Source organism: Fundulus heteroclitus, chromosome 14, assembly GCF_011125445.2.
Source record: "Fundulus heteroclitus isolate FHET01 chromosome 14, MU-UCD_Fhet_4.1, whole genome shotgun sequence".
In the NCBI taxonomy this organism is placed as follows: Eukaryota; Metazoa; Chordata; class Actinopteri; order Cyprinodontiformes; family Fundulidae; genus Fundulus; species Fundulus heteroclitus.
Window position 1 is genome coordinate 1,515,622 of NC_046374.1, and position 15,089 is coordinate 1,530,710.

Below are 15,089 nucleotides of genomic sequence, written 5' to 3' on the forward strand. Positions count from 1 at the left end.
CTGCTGTGGGGATGGTTAACCTGGTGTCAGAGTGGGGACAGTTGCAAAGCAGCAAAAAAAAAAAAAAAAACATTTGAAAACCATCAATTGTTCTCCTTCCTCTTCACAGTCATGCAGTCCTTCGTTTGTCACCTAAAAACCTGGTGAAATACGACGTCTGTGGTCGTAACGAGAGAAAAAGTTTAGGATGTAAGAATCCCTGTGCAGTGCTGTGGTGCTGACTGCACAAATCGACACAGAGACCACTAAGAGCTACCGTCTCAGGCTTTAAAATGGCTCTGCCTACCGCAGTGTGTATAAATATATATGCAGGAGTCAAGTTGTGGTCCACAGCTTCTAAACTGGGTCCTGTGCATCGTTGTGCTTTTTGTTTACAACTCAGGAAGTACTGCTACCAGAATGATCCTCTTGGTTATGTAAGATGGAAGCAGACAGGAAATACAGTAGAGTACGGGAAAGACATTGACAAGGTAATGCTTTATAATGCTCATCTTGTCATGTGTATGAAAGCGCTTTACTGTTCTATACAAACTGAAACTGTGACAAACAAGGCTGAGCCGGGGTCTGGCCAAAAATGTCATTTTGGTTTTATAGTGACAATAAAGACTCCTGATTCTGGATGGTAAAGGAGGTTAAAAAAAGAGAGAACTCTACACTTTTCAGCATCTGTTCTTGTCCCGTATACACAGTCCCAATCCCATTCTTCACTAAAGTTGATAAAAGCGCTGCCTGTATGCTACAAAGCTCTGTAGTTTTAGTGTGGTAAAAAAAAATAAAATAATACATTTCATCAGACATACACATACCATTTTTCATGTCACTGAAGTGTTTTTCTGGTGAGATATTTTTGTCGCATCGTAAATTTTTTGCTGACAGCGTTTGTTGGCACGCTGATTCATCAGAGTTAGTTCAGATCAGAAAACTGCTATAATGTCCTGAAAACATTTCACCTAAATCATGGTTAGCTTAATGATGCGTTTCTAAACACCAGTTTGAACTGACACACACACACAGCCACCGTACTTTATGCTCTCACCTTTGGCATCTGCTGAGATATGTTAACCATATTTCGCTGGCCTTGCACTTCGTGTCACAAACATTGCAGCGAGCGTGACCTGCACTGCATTTTGAACAGTGGAGCCATACTTTTGACCGCTTTCTATCAGCCACGCTTGTTGGTTTACTGGACCAGCAGCTACTGACATCATGTTGTGGGTGCAATGCTGTTTATGTCGGACACTCTTCCACTCCCTCAGTGTCAGTGATGCGTTTAGGTACCGCAAAAAGGTACAACGATAGTACTAACGAGATTCAGTCGTTACTTGTTAAAGTACCGAATTCTTTACCCATCCCTGTCACTGATACACACAACACACCTGACATTTTTCCCTGCCCATTCCAACCTGCTTGGACGTGCTTCTTATCTTTTCCACTCTGGCTGTTGCTCTAGACTGTTGACCCCAAGTAGTTAAACTCCTCCATCTTTTTTTGCTCCATGTGACCTCAAAGCCTCACTTGGGTCCCTCTCATTCATATACATGTATTCTGTCTCGCTACGGCTAACCGTTCCTTTTCAGGTTAAACTCCCATCGCTCTGGATTTTGTTCCACCTGCTCCCTGCTCTCACCACAGATCACAATGTCATCTGCAAACATCATAATCCAGGGAGATTCCTGGCTAACCTCACCAGTAAAATCATTGTCAAAATAAAAATTGGCTTTGCAAAACTCGGCCGCACAAGAAGTAGACTAACATGCACTTGCAGATAATTTAAGTCAGAATGTCCTTTGAAAATGCTTTAATTGGACCCCAGGTTAATTTTTGGAATCAGATCAGGAAATCTCTGGTTATCAACCTCATACTTTTGTTGGGCAACAATGCCTTTCAAATAAGTGAAACATTTTAACCCCAAAAATAGATCATAAGAAAGCAAGTGCATAAATTTGTTCAAAAAGGATAACACATAAACATGTTTATTTGCCTGTGAAGTCAAGTACGAAACATACATGTGAACGTATAAAAAAAAAGAAAGAGGCGAACAAATCGAGGTCGGCCAGTGACGCAGTTAGGAGAGAAAGGTGAAGCAGTGCCTCGGCTGTCATCGTAACAAGCAAAGTACTAACAATAAGCAAAAATCTATTTGTCCACTTGACCGATCTATAAATTCAGTGTTATTTCTAAATCACGGAATATCCACAGTGCCTGTTCAATTGCATGGGAGGAGGGCGAAGTGAGGCTGTACTTCAGCTCAAATGGCGCGGTGTTGCTCAAACTGATGCATGCAGTTGTTACATGCCCAGTGCTGTCTCTCTGTAGTTAACGTTTAATTACACACATACGTCACATGCTCTCGTTACACAGTCTCTCTGAAATCCTCTGTTAAAAGTGACATCTTTAGTCTTTGTAATCGGCCATAAATGTGCTGTGAAAAGTCACAGGATGAGGCAAAAAGTACCGTTCTGCACTGATAGGGGGCAGTACTGAGACAAATAGGAACAATGGACAGAAACGCGTTGCTCTTCCACAGAGGGTGTGGGTGCTGCACCGGCAAATCTAATGGTACTCATTTAATGTTTTACTGACAAAACGGATGATTTCAAAACAAAATCATTTATTAAACTGGATTTTCAGTCTAAACAAGATTTATCAGAGAGAGGAGGGCGACTCCAGAGCTCAAATGTCTGTTTCAAACACGTAGCGGAAAGACTGGCTGTGCTAAAAGAGGCCATCTTTTGCTGCATTGCTTGCCTTTTTATTTTCACTTATTTTCTCCTGATTGAAAAGACTAAAAACATACAGTCAGGACAGGACGATCTAGACAGGATCTCCACCTTGGTGATTTCGTTTTTTTTTTTTTTTTTTTTTTTACAACCGATTGATGGAAATGTTAATAGGAACATAGACTTCAAATACAAATAAAAGGTAAAAAAAAAAATCATACACAACTTTTAATTTTAATAAAAAAGAGGGATCAGCTCAACCCCTCCAAAAAAAAAAAACAACGAAAACATAAAATTTGACCAATATTAAATATTCTTTTGCTTTTCTTGCCATCATATTGATGAACAGTATCAAATTGATTAAAGGATCAATAAAAGCTTTTAAAACAACTAAATGTTTCACTCCAGGTCAAAACTGAAAGGTGTGTCTGTTTTGGGTTCATATATTTGTACCAGACACTCCAGAGGCCTCGGTGCCTCGCCTCACCCGCCGTCACTGAGACGATTTATTAACGACAGACGTTTAAAACAAACAGCAGTCCTGTAGAGAGGCGGGGGGGTTTGTGCGTCATCCTGTTTTTAATCTTAGCAGAAGAAATTAGGCAAGATTGTCTGAGGAGCAAACCACAAACAGCTCGTTGTTGTGTTGCGGCTGGCGCATGCTGCCACCTGCTGGTAGGGACACAGCGTTACGCGGGATTTCTTTTAAATGGATTTAAGAAAAGGGAAGCCACCGTTTTCTATCAAAGTTTACATTAAACTCGACTCACTTATATTCTTCAAGTCAACACAGTCAAACTAAACATTCACATAATGAACAACCGAAGAAGACGTAGGAAAAACACACAGGTTAGCCCCGCTGACACGTCCAGGTGAGAGCTTCCTAAACTCAGACTTTGAGTAAACAGTTCATCTAAATATGTGACGGGTGGGTTTCCGACCTGCAACCAGAACACCAGTCACTCAGAACTCATCTGGTGCTACGGGTAAAACAAACGCAGAGCACTTCTCAATAATGACATAATCAACATCCATCATCTGACCAGGTCACGCTTTCTGACACGCCGCTCGTCTACAAGCAGCAGAGGGCCGCTCAGAACAAACAGGAAATGTGTGTCTTAAATAAGGATATATATATAAAAAAAGGACTTCACCTCTTTGGGAAGCTGTGGGAAGTGATATCTACAGCAATGTGTAAAAAAAAACAACAGAAAACTCTAAGTTGGGCAGCGATGAGCACATAACTGCGGTGTGGAGAAACTCTGCGTACACAGCTGGTTTTGTGCAGCTTTCCCCGCGTGACCCGTTCAGGACTCGTCCTCGTTGCTGCTGTCGCCGTCGTCCTCCCCTTCCTCCTGCTCTTCCTCGTCTCGCCCTCTGCTCTTCACCTGAGAAGGCAAGCAGGAAAACAGCAGAACGTGAGCAAAAGAACTATGCGCCCTGCAGCGGACGGGCCCATGGGAAGGAGACCCGGACGCAGGTGAGAGTCAGAATAAAGTTTAGTCAGAATAAAGTTCAGCTCGCCTCGTCCTCGTCCTCCAGCAGGTCCCCGTCCTCCTCGGAGTCGTCCAGCTCCTGGCTCTCCCTGGCTCTCTTCAGGCTGCCCTCCCTCTTGCTGGAGGTGGACGAGTGCAGCGGAGACACCTCACCGGGCTCCGGCTTGGGGCTTTTCATCTCTGAGGGGAAAGGGGACCCGAGCGGCAGAGTGAAACAGGAGGTTGAATAAGGGATTCAGTTTCTGCATTTGAAACATGTGGGAGCACGCCGCTGCCAGTCAGACGTTGGGTGAAGGCCTCAGAGCTTCTATAGGGAGCGTCAGTGAACCAACAGCATCACAGAGACTAAGAAATGATAGAAAGCTCTGAGCATCTCACAGAACGTCTCTGCAGTCTGCATTTTAAAACGCAGAAAACGTCTGCACTCCTACATAAAGATCAGATAATAATGGTTAAGGCCTACCGGACTTCTTGCTGTGCTCCTTCTCCATGTGCTCCAAGCTGTCCAGCAGGTAGACCACCTTGTGTTTGATCTGCGTCAGCTCTCTCTTGATGGTCTGCAGATCGTCCGTCCTCACTGAGGGACACACAGCAGCTGACATGTCAGCCAGGCCACAAAGCTGCTACCTTCACTTTTAAATCCTCCTTTCAGCCTCTCTAAGCTAAATTCCACATGAAAAAAAGAAATAAAACTAAAATAAATCCCTTGTTGGCTGCTCTGGTAGTGGCGCCCAGACCCGTGTGAAGCTCTGGGTGTCAGTGTAAGCTAACCGCTGTTTAGCCGCGGGGACCTACTTGTGCGGGAGACCCTCTGGCTGCTCTTGGAGGCGGCGGAGGAGAAGGTGGTCTTGCTCCTCCGGCTCCCCCCGCTGCTCAGGCTGACCCTGGGACGCTTGGAGGGGACCACGGCGCGGGACAGCGGCGGCGGGGGAGGAGGGGGCACCCGGGACTGGTAGGGGTACAATCTGGAGGAGACGGAGGCGTTCAGGGTCGAGACGGAAGCGACGACATTTGGACCGCAGGCAAAAAAGACGAATGTGAGGATAGACGCGTTACCTGTCGTAGTAATCTCTTTGGAAATCATAATCCAAGTCAAAGGACGAGCTGCGGGGCAACAGAAACAGCAGAGATGTTAGAGAAGGCCGAAACACACTCAGGGCCTTGCACTAGAAGTCACACTCCTTAAACTTTTTACATTTTAGCCGCTTTTCTTTTTTTAGTCAGCTGACAAAAAAAAAAAAAACATAAGAAGTCCCAATCAGCACGTGTCCTAAGCCACGTATGAAACCCAGTAAACACGTGGAAGAAGTGCTTTGGGTCGCAAAGAAAACAATTCAGGCTAAACAGTACGCGTTGGTTAAGCTAACGGTGAAGCAAGGTGGTGGCAGCACCTTCTGGCAGAGCTCACTACAGGGTGAAGCTAGAGGAAAACGGCCTAGTCAAAGTCCAGAGACAAATCTAGCTGAGGATCTGTGGCCAGACCTGAAAGTTCAAGGTCACAGCTGTTCTTCATCCACGCTGATGGAGCCTAGGTTATTCTACAAAGATCAAACTTTGAGTCTAGAAAGCCCCCAGAGAAAACCCTGGCAGCTGTGGCTGCAGATAGAGGTGGTCTCAGAACGCACTGACCCAGGAGAAAACCTACAGCAACATTCAGGTCTGTGGTTATAATGGGATGACATGTGCAAAGATCTGACCATATCATTACTTCTGCAAGGCGCTGCACGTTAATACAGAGACACATTTTACAGTTCAGCTACTCATCACCACGTATTCTCTGCTTGTCACTTGGACATGTGAGAACGCTCACATGTCCAAGTGTTCCTGGGACACCGAGCAGCAGGGAAACACACCTGTAGATGTCTCCTGATGGTCGCTTGGTGGTCTTCGACCGGCGAGGCTTCGGCTCACCTGCCAGGTTGATGTCTGAGGGAAGGAAAACACTGACGTTCAGAAGAAAACGGGCTTTTTCTCAACCAGAGACATCACCATCATCACAACCATGTAATTACTCACCACTACTTTAATACCATACAAAAAATACATGAAAGCACTTTAACTTTGATGCTTAGCCTTTGGCACTAGAGGGCAGCAGAGTGACTCAGCTGCTGGCTCCAAACAGAAAAAAGAGCAATAATTCGCACTTTGGACCCTTTAACCTAAAAGCCCTCCTGATACAAATTGGAGTTGTAGACGTTCTGAAGGTGGTCAGCCTCACCTTTCCAGCTAGGTAGAACATAAAACACAGGTATGTTGTTGGACGCATCTTGTACCTGTGTCTCTTTGCTTCTACAGAATGTTATTTGTAGCCCAGATCATCGTAAAATGAGCCATTAACATTCCTGATTCTCCTGTTTAACGGTGAAACCATCATTTTCAGCAAAATGATGGTTTCACCTTGAAGAAATCCACCAATGGCAGACCCAGTAAGATCAGACAGGGAGATAATTACACCTCAAGGCCAAATCCTAATGACACCAATAATCTCTATGGTTCCATCCCCGTTAATAAATAGATGATAATCCAAAATACTCGTGTTATTAACAGCAGTTCTCATCCAAAGGTGGTCCTTTGATGAATGCTGCCCTTGGCAAAGTCTAACTTATTTTTTTCTTTTTTTGCCATAAAAAAGCAGCAGATGATCAAATGCAGCCGAGGCTCCTTAAAAATGTGTGCTAGTCCTTTAAAGCACAAAAGGACTGGGACCAGTACATGCGGTCAAAGAGGCTCCATCCGATTTTAATGGGTCAAGAAATTTGGGCCCAGAGATCAGGCAGATTCCAAAAAAAGTAAAAACAAAGCAACTGGACTTGTTTTCTGTAGTTGAAACTACGGAAAACCAGTTCAGTTGCTTTGTTTTTACTTTTTTTTGGAATGACCATGACCTGGATGACTGAGAATCTTCACCAGCAAATCAGGCAGGTGGTCAACCGGCCTCACCTAGAACCTGCCCGACGATCATCCGACCGTCCTCCCCGGCCACGGCGGCCCTGGCGTTCCTCTCGTTGGGGTACTGGACGAAGGCGTAGCCCTTGTGGATGGAGCAGCCCACGATCTTCCCGTACTTGGAGAACATGGCCTCCACGTCGGCCTTGGTCACCAGCAGGGTGTTCAGGTTGCCGATGAAGACGCGGGAGTTGAGGGAGCGCGGGTCGGTCTTGTTGGTCACGTTGCTGCTCGCCATGGAGCTGGAGGTGGAGGACGACGACCAGCTGGGGGGGAGGAGAGGGGGGGGGGGGGCAGATGAAAAGCAGATGGTTGGAGGAAAAACCGGGAGATGACCTGGGGCCGCTTCTAAAGCCGTCTGCCGCTTCTCCTGTTTAACAGCGTCGTTTCAGGAACGCGACAGAAAGCTACCAGAACGTGAGGCGGAGGAGCGCGTAGAGAACCTGACTGGGTTTGTCTAAGAAACTTACTGCCCAGCAAAGTGCTGACAGAAATCATATAAAAATAACATATCTGTATGTTCTTGGAATCTTTGTTGCATTAGAATAATTAAAGGGTGCATGAGCTCCCTCTTGTGGTGAGCTAAATAAATCAGAAGATCAAGGTTTGCAAAGAATTCAGTTAAACATCAGGTTAGTGACCCCTAGTCCAATAAAAGTCAATCATAATGTTTTAGTGTGTAAAATAAATAAATAAATAAAAATCAGCTCGATTATTTTCTTCCTACACAGGACGCGTGTTCTCACAGCCAGCCTGCGTTCTGATGCTGTACCACAGTAACAGGTTAACACTGAAGAGCAGAGGATTGTGGGATGTGGGGGGGTTCATAAAGCAGCCAACACTCACTCCATCGTGTCTTTATCAGCGGGGTGGAGGGCTGCCTGCCTGTCTTTCTGTCTGTTGGAGAGAAGAGGGCCCAGAGGAGCCGTGAGAACAGAAGTCAGCAGTGAAAAGCAAATATCTACTACATGTGCTAAGCTTGGATGAACCTAGGGGAGAGAGGGACGAAAATGGCGGATTAGAGATCAAAGTCATTAAACGCAGCAGCCTAAATGCTAATGAGGACTTCTGCTAGAGCAGCATCACAAAGTCGTTTTAAGAATTTTTGTTCAGATTTATGTAGGAAACCGCTAAAGGTGCTTCTAAAACAAGAAGAAATAATATGACAAGAACTAAATTACCATCAGACGCCACAAGAATTACTTTCCCCTGCAAAATTATCGGCACCTTCCTCAAATAATGGCCTAAGTCTTTTTTTTTTTTTGTACCTAAATCAACTTCATAACTTTTCTGAAAAACTTCAAACAATGAGTTAGGCCATTATTTTAAGGTGAGGTTGTACTGCTTTAAACACATTTTGGCAGATTGCAACCACAAACTCCACTGAGACTTTCATCAGAGCAGAGCTTCAGCATCGTCACAGACATCGTGAGGATGGGGAAGCAAGAAAGAGGCGCGGCTAAACGTGGACCGTCGGCAGAAAATACCGCAGAATTCCACATTAATCTAGGAAAGCTGCATCGACCTAACATCATGGAGCCCTGCCAACGCAACCGACTGCTTTAAGAAGTCGGTCATGTTGATAAAGATGGCTGGTTCCAGGTGATGAACAGCTGCTGCAGGCTGACCTCACTGCAAACGCACAGCCAGAGGCGTAGTCCACTGGTTTAGATCAAAGCCTAGTTATGTGGGAGCGTGACCCAGTCAAAGTCTAGAAATAAGTTTCATTCAGAACTCCTGGAAAGACATGAAGATCACTGTTCAATCTGCCTTCATTTCCAAAGAGGAAGTCTCTAAACATACAAAGCAGAGACGCATCACCCAAAGGCAGCTGCATGTTACTGGGGGGCGATAAGAAATTTTTCAGCCGTATCATATTTCTTCCAATGTCCACTCCTTGGTGCAGGCGTGTTGCAGAACAACCCAGTAAACCACGTTGACAGGAGGGGAGGAAGTCAAACTTTTGAAAGCAGCCTGCTGGGATTCGTGCTGAAACAGCGAGGGGGCATGCTGCCGTCTGACTGACGTTGGAGTAAAGGACCTCTGATCAGTCCTGGCACTTCCCTCTGCTGCTCCAGACTCGGCAGTGCCTCCGTGCTGCCACTGACTTTCTGGGGTTATTGTTGCTGCAAAGTTATGTAAGACTGCGGAAAGCGGGGTGGGGGGGTTGGCTCTTATAATTATGAAACAGAGGTAGGATGCAGAGAGTAAGAGCCATCCTATACTCTATAGCGCCGCTAATCCTTGTGACTGGATCAAGCATGTGTGACTAACTTTCATTTTTTTTTAATGCACTTTATTTTATTTCAGGTAGAAAGCTCTGACGCTCCTGCAGAGGCAGATATTGTCCCCCAAAGTGGGCGCTGCAGCCAGCTGGGCCTCAGCATCACCCAGCAGCAGCAGCAGGCTGGGGGTCAGAGCTCTCCGCTGCATCATTTGGCCGGAGACGTCTCTGTAAGCGGCGACCTGACAGAGCGTCTGCAGAGCGCAGCCAGGAGCTGTGGTGGTTTTGGTTCTGACAGGGGTGTTGGGGTCCAAGCAGGGACCTGTGAGACTCCTGTACATGCCTTAGGATGTGATTTACCACGCTGATCCACCAATGGAGGAGTCCAGACTTTGGCTTGGACTGATCTAGGGGTCAGTCAGTCATTGCTCAGTTAGGTGGGAAGAGTTTGGATCTTATGAAGCGAGGTTAGGATATAAGCAGTTATAGTCCCTTTACCTGCAACAGAACAGGGGAGGGATCTCAAGCTAAAGTTGCGGTGAGGGAAGCTGCCGGCAGAACCAGCTGACTGCGGGTCCACCAGGATCCTTTCCATCCAGACCCAGGAGAGCAAAGGAGTGTGCTCTGAGACTGAGAAACTCTTTGCCCCACAGCTCCTGAACCGATGGGTCCCATCTGATCAGATGGACTGAGAAACATCTTCTAACGCTAAAGCTGGGGGTCTGTCTGGCAAATACAACCGTCCTCCTACAGGCAACCTATCACTGACAACTTTAAAGAGCCCTTCTGCAAAAACTCTGAACGGTCCCTTTAAGGTGGTGCTGACTTTATGCTGATGTGTTGTTTAGTAGGACTATATCTGCATGAGGCATACTGCAAATCAGCATCATATTGGCCTTTTATCTACATCATTCCTGTCGTGGCCCAGATTAGAGCGCCAGGCCAGAATGACTGAATAAGGGGGAAACTATGGCCAGTATTAACACTTTTCCCCTACCAACTGTCTCATAATATTACCCCCTCCCTCCCCCCCTGACTGTATGTGTCTATGTAGTGTTGGTGCTTTAACTGTGGATGTGGCTGCATGCTGAGGTCAGATGGGACAAGATGGCCGGAGCAGCCGTGCGGCGGGGGACACATTTATCTCATCACAGCATCAGGACGTTAAACCAAAGAGCAGACATGAAGGAAAAAAACAAAAAAACATGAAACTTCATTTGAAAGTACTCAGGGAAACCTTAGCGGTGGCTGATACTTTCTAAGGATGGGTATTAAAGGGAAAATTAGCGTTGACGTGTGCAGTGAGTCAGATTTGACTCCAACGTCGTGTGGGATTCTGCTCGGTTCTCCTGATCTCATTTGTATCCTCTAGTAACCCCACACAGACGTACTTCCATTTTGTTACCCTGTCATTGATCGCAGCAGCATCCTAACTCACCATCCTGTATCGGTATCACTTTAATTCTCTTGGTAGTTAAGCACCATGAGTAGAAATGGACAGAAACAATAAAATGTCCAAATCCATTATAGAAATTAGCTGTCCACTATATTCTGAAAGAAGGAATAATTTAGGCGCTACATCAATGCAGAACGGCTTCCTGCAGGTAGACATGGTTTACTGGTGTCACATTAACACATGGCCGTACAGCAGACTATTCTTTTCCGGCTAGAGGAGGTTCAACATCCCCAGGGTAGGTCTGGGTTGAGGTGGGTAGGAAACGGCCGTGATGAACAACTCCCTTTGCCTCCAGAAAAATTGGGTTTGATTAGTGAAAGGGCTAACATCCAATGCACTTTTGAGAACTTTGACCTGAACAATGCCATTTTTTTGTTGTTTTTTTTTTAAACATAGACGGACAAGCAAACCTAACTCATCTTGTCATTTCACTGCGTTCAGATTTGGGGGGAACCAAAGATTTACATCGTGTTTTAAGGATAAACTCTGGATGTGACACAAAGAAAGAGCTGCAGCCTTTCCCCTTCAGGGCCAGGCTCTGCTGTCTGTCAGAGACACAGTTTAGCCTCGTATTGGCATCTCGGGCCTACGTCTCTACCCTTGCTATATAAACTCGCCTATACCAATCCCGACTTCACTTTCTACATATGGAAGGTCTCTAAGGCTCAGGCTGCAGCCTGTAAAACTTCCAGGCTACACTAAGGGTTTGTTTTTTGGTTCACGGAGAAGCTGCAGCTGTGAACTTCTCCCTCCGACCATCCAGCAGCTACTGTGAGAAACTGAAAGGATGGAGACGCATTTCTTTTACACAATGGTAGATTCTGTCAGCCAACGGGCTTAACCAGAAGTTGATTTTTCATAAGGAGAAACTTTTTATGGAGGTGAGCTGAATTTCCATTTTATGGTTGTAGAATCATTAATTAAATGTGCAATTACTGGCTGCTTTTATCTGAGATATCTTCAACTTTCAGTATTTGACAGTCATTCAGGGTTTTCGGCTGTGAAAACCGTTTAAGGCAGTAGTTTAAATGGTAACTTTGAAGGCACTTACATGCCAGAAAACCTCCAGCGCCCTGGCCAGCTTCCAGTAAAAGTTGCTGTATGTTTTTGGTTCTAATGACTACAAAACTAAGATTAATGCAGAAACCGGTCTAATGAATAAAGAAAAATAAATAAAAAAATCACTTGTTTTGTACCTTTTTTTATTATTATTTTAAGATTTTGCCCTAAAACAGATACAGGAAGTGTTGCTCTGCATCAACAGCCTGGGCTGCAAAGGCCCCATTTGCTCCATTATAAGATTGTGGTCAGTCAGAGGGCCACAAACTGGACACCCCTAGTTTTAAGGGAGGTTTAAAACAACAAGACAATTCCTGGCGAATCCGGTCTGCGCTGACTAGATGGTAATGAGGGTGAAAAAAGGGACCAATTATTAAAAAGTAGTCCAAATGTTCATCTCTGTTGATGAAACTATTAAAATGTGGGAATGAGGGCAGCTCGTCTTGATATTCAGTCATTACAAAATACAGTTTATGCACCCAAAGACAAGAGAGAATAAAATGGATGTTATCCATTTGTGTATTTAATCTTTATTTCAGATAAACTATGATATATTTGCAGCTCCAACCGGAACAAAATGTCATCCATCTAATTTGAAATATTTCTGTGGTCAACTATGAACATGAAACTAATCATTTTAACCATTCTGAACCGAGTTAAGAACTAGTCCTTGTTAAGGATGAACTAAGGGTGTTTATAATAATAATAATAATAATTTAAGTTAAGATTCAGAATATTCAACAAGCCACAACATCCAAAACAAAACATCATTAAAAAAATAAGAGACAAAAAAAAAAACATCAGGCTGTGGGTTCAACCTTTGAAGCCTTGCTGCACCCCCCCCTTCTTTTATCTTTGCCCCATTCCTGTCTGAAAACGGAATAAATGCCATTTATGCCATAATATCTTAAAATAAACCCTCTTAATCTCCATAGTACTTCATTTGACACTGGACAAACATCAGCTATTGCTGACGTCTGTCTTTTTTAGTTTTCCATGTGGATCTGAATCAGCGGACCGCTGACTCATCCCCTCATCAGGCACATAGGCTGTCATTCCTTCTCGCTTCCCTTTTATACCCAGTAAGCATCCATATACCAGAACTACAACTCGAGGTTTTCTCTTGTGTACTATAATACTTGGACCTCTAAACTCTAAATATTATTTTAATGTATATTATCCCTGTGATGTTATACTTGCGACCTGTGGGGTACTCCATCTTTCACCCATTGACTGCAGGAGATAAATATCGGTTACCGGCCCAAATTTTCAAATCGGTGCACCCCATTACACACTTTATGAACTCATTTTTTATTTTTATTTTGCTGCTGAAATTTTTCTCCATTTATAAATGTTCATTTTAACGGTCAGGAAGGAATGGCTAAAATTTCCATATTCATGAAAAGCAATAATATTATATACATGGACTGATAAAGAACAACTTATTGTATTCATTTACATCAAATTTATCTAACCATATTGCTTTGGATATATATTTAAAAAAATACTTTAACCTAAAAATAGGGAAAACACACATAGGATGTCTCCGTCTTTGGCGTGAAACTGTAGCACCAACCACTGCGGGCTGCACAGTAGTGCAGTTGGTAGCACAATAAAAGGTCCTGGGTTCAAATCCCAGCCTGCTTTGCATGTTCTCCCTCTGCGCATCTCTGGGTCCAGCTTCCTCTCACAGCCGTAAAACGTGACTATTAGATTAATCTAAATTGCTGAGCTGTCCAGGGTGTACCCCGCCTCCTGCCCGCTGGAGACAGACCCTCCCCCACCCTGCATGAACAAGCTGGCCAAGACAATGCAAGGCCGGATGGATTTAGCCATACTAACTGCAGAATCATATACGCACAAGTATAAACAGAAATGCAATCCCTTTTTTGGGGGGGGGGGTGTGCTGCTAAAGTGTTGATTTGCCTGTTAAACGTAAACGTTTGTGGTCACATTTCACACAGAAATACAAACAGGCAGCAGCACCACTGGTCTGAAGTAACTCAGTCATCGCTTAGAAAAACTACTGTAACAGTATCTTTTTTAAAAAAAAAGAAAAAGCTTTATTAATTATATCAAAATTACCAACAAAAAAAGGGAATAAAAACAGGTGGCCACTATGCAAAGAAAAAAATCCAACTTGTATGACTGTGCAAAATGTTCAAACGTCCATGAAAAAAAGCCATAATCATCTTGCCTGAAAAATGCCATCAGTCCTCAGAGAGATCTGCAGCAGGAAACACAAAGCCTCAGGACAGCAAGCACTACAAAGGACATTTAAAAAAACACTATGTCAAGAAACGTAAACCTGCTTTTAGGTTGGCTGATGAAAAAGCAATATATATGTCAAAAAACATCTCTTTTTTTTTCCATCTGCAATCGAGCAAACGGTTTAAAAAAAAAAAAAAAAAAAAAAGCTGCCCAGATCTTCCTGGACCAATCCTCCACATTTCTCTCCATGACAGCGAGCCAACAGTCAGATATATGATAGGAAAACACAACATGCTTGGAAAATGGAGGTTCAGACGTGGAGAAAAACAAAAAACAAAAAAACAGAGGCAGAGATACCGAGGTGGATGCTAGACACAAAACTAGTTTTTAAAGCTGTTTATACTGCCGACCGTCTCAAAATGTACGCCATAACAGCCAGCCAACACCGACTCGGGAAAACCAGCCAGGAAAAAATTGCATTTAAAAAAAAAATAACACTTAAAAAATTCCAAAGACGTATCAAAATTCAGAAAAAAATGAAAAAAGTGCGAAAAATCTCTGGTTAAAAATACTCACCGGGACCTTAATACTAAAAATGAGAACAACTGAAAGCCTGTTTTACTTGGGGAGGCTGGTTATCCGCTTACTGTTCGCCTCGCAGAGAAGACCAGTGGACACAAGATGGCGTCGCCTGATCCCCTCTGAGCGGAGACGGCTCCGCCCTCTTTCTCCATTCATGGTATCTGATTGGCTCTACTGATGGCACTGCTGCGATCACGTCTGTCATTGATTGGCTGCTACGCTGGACAGCCCTGTCCGTCAATAGAGACATCTGCAAACCACTGTCGTTTGACGCAGATGTCGGTGTGAGAAAGTTTTAGGTAAAAACAATGACAGAAGACACTAGTTGCAAAATGTCATGTTGTTTATGAGCTTTGAAAAGGGGGCTTTATTTCTTTTAAATGATAGCTAGACAA

The 15,089-nt window shown here is 44.2% G+C and overlaps 1 protein-coding gene across 3 annotated transcripts; it reads right to left on the reverse strand.

Annotated features, from left to right (window-relative positions):
* Positions 1 to 1,949: 1,949 nt before the first annotated feature.
* Positions 1,950 to 14,798, reverse strand: LOC105917914 (heterogeneous nuclear ribonucleoprotein C). 3 transcript variants are annotated; one of them, XM_036146012.1, is made up of 10 exons: positions 14,689 to 14,798; positions 14,099 to 14,165; positions 8,009 to 8,059; positions 7,157 to 7,428; positions 6,070 to 6,142; positions 5,273 to 5,320; positions 5,012 to 5,181; positions 4,680 to 4,793; positions 4,245 to 4,396; positions 1,950 to 4,108 (listed from the first exon to the last, which is right to left on the reverse strand). In XM_036146012.1, the coding sequence occupies exons 2-10, from the start codon at positions 14,110 to 14,112 to the stop codon at positions 4,028 to 4,030; spliced, it is 975 nt and encodes a 324-aa protein (XP_036001905.1). In that variant the 5' UTR covers positions 14,113 to 14,165; positions 14,689 to 14,798; the 3' UTR covers positions 1,950 to 4,027. The 3 variants fall into 3 exon arrangements, with proteins under 3 accessions (XP_036001905.1, XP_036001906.1, XP_036001907.1); XM_036146013.1 differs by lacking the exon at positions 8,009 to 8,059; XM_036146014.1 differs by lacking the exon at positions 14,099 to 14,165 and having other exon boundaries at positions 14,689 to 14,793.
* Between the last annotated feature and the right edge of the window lie 291 nt (positions 14,799 to 15,089).

Bases quoted from the DNA above. Each gene is read 5' to 3' on its own strand.
- LOC105917914 (XM_036146012.1), bottom strand. The intron at 5,321-6,069 runs GTGTGTTTCCCT...GTTGCCCCGCAG, and splicing joins CCATCAGGAGACATCTACAG to CTCGTCCTTTGACTTGGATT. The intron at 5,182-5,272 runs GTAACGCGTCTA...CGTCTCCTCCAG, and splicing joins CAAAGAGATTACTACGACAG to ATTGTACCCCTACCAGTCCC.